Here is a 6,425-nt window from a genome sequence, read left to right as displayed (position 1 = left end):
AATGTAATGAAACAAGTTATATGAATTGTTGAATGTGAAACTGATGATGTGCCCTGTAAACTTTCACTCAATCCACAATAAAAACATTACATTAAAAAAATAAAAAAATAAAAATAAAGGGAAAAAAAATCAAACGTTAAATACATTTGCATTAGACAAATCTGCTGCACAAGACCTTTTTAAAGCGTTGAAGAGCAAAGATGTCAGTTTGAGGACTAAGGTGCATCTGATCTAAGCCATGGTATTTTCAATAACCTCATATGCATGTGAAATTTGGACAGTGATTAAGAAAGACTGTAGAAGAATTGATGCATTTGAATTATGGTGTTGAAGGAGAATATTAAAAGTAACAAGGACTTCCAAAAGAACAAGCCAATATGTATTGGAAGAAGTACAGCCAGAACGTTTCTTGGAAGTCAGGATGGCTAGACTTTATCTCTTATATTTTGGACATACTAGGAGGAACTAGTCCCTAGAGAAAGATATCACATGTTTGGTAAAGTGGAGGGTCAGAGAAAAAGACGACGACCCCAATGAGATGGATTGGCACAGTGGCAGCAGCAATGGGCAAAAATTGTGAGGTTGGCTCAGGACCAGGCAGTGTTTCATTCTATTGTACATAGGGTTGCTATAAGTTGGTAACCAATTGGATGGTTCCAAACAATAACAACAACAACTAAATGCCTGACCAAATATAGCAGGTTAATATTTAAGTTGATAAATTTGTATGGCCCGAGGATAATGTTTTAAATTGTGGCAAAAAAAAATTGTGTAGGGAGCTCTGGTAGCATAGTGGTTATGAATCGGGCTGTGAACTGCAAGGTCAGAAGTTCGAAACTACCGGCTGCTCCATGGAGAAAGGTGAGGCTTTCTGCTCCCGTAAAGATTTACAGCCTTGGAAGCCCTGTTCGAGTCGCTATGGGTCGGAACCAACTTGACCGCGCTTAACAACAACAAACCCTGCTGTGTAGGGCTTCCGAGGAGCAAATGGTAGGTCTGAACTACAGACCTTGTGGTTTGCAGTGCTGGTGTGGTGCTGAAGAGTAAGCACTGGACCGCAGGATGGGTTTGAAGCACAAGGTTGGCAGTTCAAACCCACCAGATGCTCATTGGAACCCCTATACAGGGTCGTTATGAATCAGAATCGATTCCATGGCACTTAGCAACAGCAGCAGCTTATTCTATAGCACCACACCAGGAGTCCTGTTTACCTACAATGCCAAAAATCGTTGTCCCCTTTTCGCCTGAACTTGCTGAAAGGTCAAGCATAGACTCTCCAAATTCGTTTATTGTCCAATGATTAACCTGAGATTAGAAGCGTATCCCCTTGAAACACGCTAGACAGAGATTCCTGTTCAGTTGAGTGAAACATGGAGAATTGCAATTGTCTTTCTTCCCTATCATAGTTCAAGGCAAAAGCAAGAGAAAGATGAAGCATTTTGCTCCCGTAAAGATTTACAGCCTCAGAAACTTTATACAGGGTTACTAGGAGTAGGAACCGATTCCACTGCACAACACCACACTGAGACATTTTGATCTTGTGACTTGAGACACTCTCTCTTTCACAACAGACTGAAAAAGCATCTCCTTAATTATTCTGTGCATTTTGTATCAAACCTGAGAAGGAGTCTTAAGTGGAAGGAGTGGGCACTCACCTGGCTCTTGGGGTCCCACCTCTTCTGGGGTCTGGGCGATGGCTCTCACCATCCACAACTTCTGGAATCCGTCCTGGGTCTCGCTGAAGAATAAAAGAGCATTGACTTTCGGCGGCCCCGAGCTGGTTCCCTCCCTCCTCATCTTCTCCAGCTCAAGCCTGGCCTCTGCAACCGTAGCTCCTCACCTGGTGTTGATGCGGCAATGGGGTACCATATGAGAGGCATACTGCAAAGGCCCTACCGACTTAGCACCCATGGCGTAACGGGCCTTGGAGAGCGAGAACCAGCCCTGCGAAGAGAGAGGAGAGTGGTGAGCCTCAGCTTACCTCCGTGTGGTCCAATCGCCCGCCTGCCCGCAGCAGACCCCCACCTCCTCCACTCGGGCGTTTAGAGACATCCGTTTCGCCTCTAACTCCTCCAAATCTTGTAGCAACTGCAATAGCAGCGAGTCTAATTCGGCCCGCGGGTCTGGTTCTGTCATATCTACGCAAGATTCGAAGTGCGCTGAGGCCCAGGTCTGGAGCCTGCCTCTTTCCAGCTCGCCCAAACCGCGAAACAGACCCTCAGAGGTTAGGCTCTGTTGTGGCTGCTCTGGAAGGGCAAACACTCTCAGAGGAATCGCAGGTCTTTCCAATCAGATCCTGAATTGGGCTAGTCAGTCAATCAGTCGGTGCCTGCCTTGGTAATTTCGAGCAGTTCCGGAAACGGCTGTGGTAAGGCCGCCCACCCACACTTTACTAATGCCACGCTCAAGCCATGTGACAATTTAGCTTATTGGCTGCTCCCTGAGCTCGCGCTGACGGACTGGCCAATCACCCTGAAGGCCCCCCTCCCCCACTTCCCCAACCGCTCGCCATGTTAACATTGGGCATTCTCGTGGGTAACACACTTTAGTGAAGCTACTAACAACCTTCTTGGTTGAGGGCGGAAGCAGGTACCGCTTTGCACCGGAAGCAACTGTAGAGTTTCCTAAACCCACGTGGGAGAAGCGCTCAAGATGGTAGGAGGCTTTTTTGATGGCTAAATGGCTCCGGGAGGGTTGGTGTTGTCAACCCTGGGACTTAGGGTGGGTAGGCCCCAGAGTTCGAGTACGTGGGGAAGGTGAGGGGGCTCACCCGACTCGTTTGGTTTCAGCTACGCCGCGAGGCTCGCTTGCGCCGCGAATACCTGTACCGCAAGGCCCAAGAGGAATCCCGGCGAGCGGCTCACAGTAGGAAGGAGCGACTCCGGCTCGCGCTCCAAGGTATGGTCGCCCAATCGGGTAGAGTGAGGCAAAGTCCTCGGAATTTAAAATAAGTAATAGTTTTAGGTATCGAACTGGGTAAAGACCCACCCATGTACATGCGTCTGATTTGTATTTCTTTGTGGTTACGTATTTGAGCTTTATTTCAAGTATCAGTAACCAAATGTATTCGCATCCTTGTCCAGTCTTTTTATCCTATCTACACAGCTTGTTAGTGAAAGTGGATTTATTGTTTGCGCAGACAAGGAGGAAGTAGGATCTAAAGATCTGAAAATTTGTAGTGGTTTGGGGAGAAATTTCCCTTCTCTGCCCAAATAAGGGGATCTGTTTGCCGAATCATTCTGGGTCGGGCAGTCTAATGAATAGACTAATCTTATGAAATGGTTCGGGTTGTGCTTAAGTTCCGGAGTCTTAACGTTGTTCTGTGCAAGGAAGGCTCTACTGGAACTGGGTCTAGGTGAGGTCTCTGTCTTTGTAGCTCCCTGGAACATTTAACTTAAAAGTAAGATCAGCCAGTTCCTAGCTAGGGACCAGGCATGCTATATTAGACTAAAGATTTCCTGTCTACAGGTGTTTTCTTGAATCTGGTCTTGCTGTTGATTTACACATGTTTTGGTATTCTTTGTCATGCTGTGGGTTGATGTGCTGGACTGCAAAGTTGATTTGAACGGTAAGGTTGGTGGTTCAAGCTCACTAGCTGCTCCTCAGAAACCCTATGCAGGGTTGCTATGGGTTGGAACCGACTCTATGGCACACAACAACAAAAACAATTCAGGTTTTGGAGTCCCTGGATGTGACGCTGTAGGATAAAGCATTGGACCTCAAAGTCTGTTTGAACCTCTTGGCAGTTCAAATTCACCAGCCACTCCTCAGAAACCCTATATAGGTCGCTGAGTTGGAACTGACTCGTCGGCCCTTAAAAACAACAAGATGGGGTTCTGGTGTGGCACTGTAGAAGAAGAACTGGACTGCTGTAGGCAGTGTCAGTGGTTCAAATCCACCAGCCACTCCTCAGAAACCCTATACAGGGTCACTATGTCTTGAACCTGACTCGAAGGCACTTAACAACATCAAACCAGATAACTACAAGGTTAGTGATTCAAACCCACCAGCAGCTCTTTGGAAACCCTATACATTGTGAGTCAGAAGTTATTTCAATGCACTCAACAACATACCTATTATGTTGGTTTTATGTGTTGGTTGAGTGCTTTATGTTTCTTAACCAACGGTGCAGCACCCCGAATATCTGATTATTTTAAATTCAGTTTGCTTTTCTTATGTTTTGTCATTGTTATGTGTCGTCCAGTTCTAACTCATAGCAACCCTGAATAGAGTTTCCAAGGAACAGCTGGTGGGTTTGAACCACCAGTGTTACGGTTAGCAGTCCAGTGCTAATGATACAGTGTCACGTGTGTGTTTTGTGTGTGTATATACATGCTGTCGAGTCGGTTCCGATTTATAGCAACCTTGGATAGGTTTTCCAAAGAGCGGTTGGTGTGTTTGAACCACCAACCTTGCGTTTAGCAGTCTAGTACTGCTGTAATTCTGTAACGCCACACCAGGACTCCTTTCATTCATTGTTTCTAAAATCCATTTTGCAGGATGCTCATTCTCTTAGTTATCTAGATATGCTGTAACAAAAATACAAGTGAGGGTTTTTTAACAAATGCTTATTTTCTCAGTTAGGGACCTAGAAGTCCAAATTCTCAGCTCTCTCTAGGGTTTTTTTTTTTCTCCCTCTGTATTTCTTGGGGAAGGTCCTTGTCAATTCAACTTCTATGACTTGGTCTACCAATAATTTTGAGTCATATTATCTATCTTTCCTATTTCTTCTTGCTTGATTTCCTTTTATATTTCAAAAGAAATAAAGTTGACCATAATGACATAAATGGAGTAAAGCTTTTGAGATCTTCATTTGTTAATTGGGCACAACTCAAAATAAGGAGAAACCGTTGTAAACATGCATTAATAATCGAAATATGCAATATATGAATTGTTAATTTAGGAAAATTCGGAGTTGTCAAAAATGAAATGACGCACATGAAGATCAGTAGGCATTAGTAACTAGTATTGCCCATTTTAAATCAGACAATCATGATTTACTCTGCCACAAATCACATATTGAAGAGGAATCATGTCACATTCATTATCAACAAGAACATTTCAAGATCTTTCTTAAAGTATAATGCTGTCTGTGATGGGATCATATAGATATGCCTTCAAGGAAGACCAGTTAATACCACTGTTGTTCAAATTTACTCACCAACCACGAAAGCCAGAAGAATTCTACCAGTTTCTTCAGCCTGGAACTGATAAAACACGCAGTCAAAGGGCATTGATAATTACTGGTGTTTGGGTTGTGAAAAGTAGAAAAAAGGAAGGACTAGTAGTTGGAAATTATGACCTTGCTGATCTGAAACAGTGCTGGAAATTGCATGACAGGATGTTGCAGGAACAAACAACTTATTCATTGCCAATATCTTTTTTCAGCAACATACTAGGCGACTATACTTGGCGACCTCACTAGATGGAATATACAAGAATCAAATCAGCTACATTGGTGGAAAGAGACAATGTAGAAGTTCAATATCATTAGTTAAAACAAGGCCAGAGTCCAACTATGAAACAGATTGCTCTATGCAAGTTCAGGATGTAGCTGAAGAAAATTAAAACAAGTCTGTTAGAGCCTAAATAAGACCTGGTATCTGTTCCACCTGAATATAGATAGAGACCATCTCAAAAACATCATACATGAAGAATGCATAAGGTTATTAAAAGGACAGGAAATAAAGAAAAGACCTGAAGGGATGTCAGAAGAGACTCTGAAACTTGCTCTAGCGCGTAGAAAAGCTAAAGCAAATAAAAAGAAATGAGATAAAAGAGATGAACAGAAAATTTCAAAGAGCAGCTCAAGAAGGCAGTCATGTATTACAATGAAACAGAAAACAAGAAGGGAAGAATATGCTCAGCGTTTTATCAGGCTGAAAGAACTGAAAAATTCAAGCCTCTTGCAGTATTGAAGGATTCTATGGACTAAATAATGAACGATGCAGAGACTGCTTGAAAAGAAGATGGAAGGAATACACAGTCACTGACTGTACCAAAAAGAAATGGCCGATGTTCATCCATTTCAAGAGGTAGCATGTGATTAAGAACCAGTGGTAACACTTTCAAGAGGGAACCTAGATCCAGAGGGCCTGGAGGAAGGCAGAATCTCCAGTGAGTAGTGTTCAATCTGACTAGGCGGGGCTGATGCAATGAAATGCAGACAGGTCTCTTGTGATACAATAGTGAGTAATTGTTATCAGGGCTGATTGTGAGGGTCAGAAATGTAAAGGTAGATATTTTAAAGCAAGGAGGGGAGTGATTAACTTTTAAGTCTATGAGCGGAGGTCCCTAGGACCATCAAGGGAGAAGAGCAGAGAGCGGGACCCTACCCAGAGAAGCAGTGATGCCTGAAATGGAGCCAGAGATGATGATGTGGAGCCATGGAGCAGCTGGAGACTTTAGATCCAGAGAGGGAGAGC

The 6,425-nt window shown here is 43.7% G+C and overlaps 1 protein-coding gene and 1 pseudogene across 1 annotated transcript in view; one reads left to right on the top strand and one right to left on the bottom strand.

Moving 5' to 3' along the window:
- Window positions 1–2,136, bottom strand: part of LOC102840195 — a 46,739-nt pseudogene extending 44,603 nt beyond the window's left edge.
- A 480-nt stretch (window positions 2,137–2,616) lies between these two features.
- Window positions 2,617–6,425, top strand: part of LOC102836823 (U3 small nucleolar ribonucleoprotein protein IMP4-like) — a 31,044-nt gene continuing 27,235 nt past the window's right edge. Inside the window, exons 1-2 of the mRNA XM_006876925.1 lie at window positions 2,617–2,655; window positions 2,790–2,898. Coding sequence (XP_006876987.1) covers window positions 2,653–2,655; window positions 2,790–2,898 — 112 coding nt within the window. The 5' untranslated portion in view covers window positions 2,617–2,652. The remainder of the gene's footprint in view (window positions 2,656–2,789; window positions 2,899–6,425) is intronic.

Source organism: Chrysochloris asiatica, unplaced genomic scaffold, assembly GCF_000296735.1.
Source record: "Chrysochloris asiatica unplaced genomic scaffold, ChrAsi1.0 scaffold00429, whole genome shotgun sequence".
In the NCBI taxonomy this organism is placed as follows: Eukaryota; Metazoa; Chordata; class Mammalia; order Afrosoricida; family Chrysochloridae; genus Chrysochloris; species Chrysochloris asiatica.
This window is presented reverse-complemented; position numbering and strand designations above follow the sequence as displayed.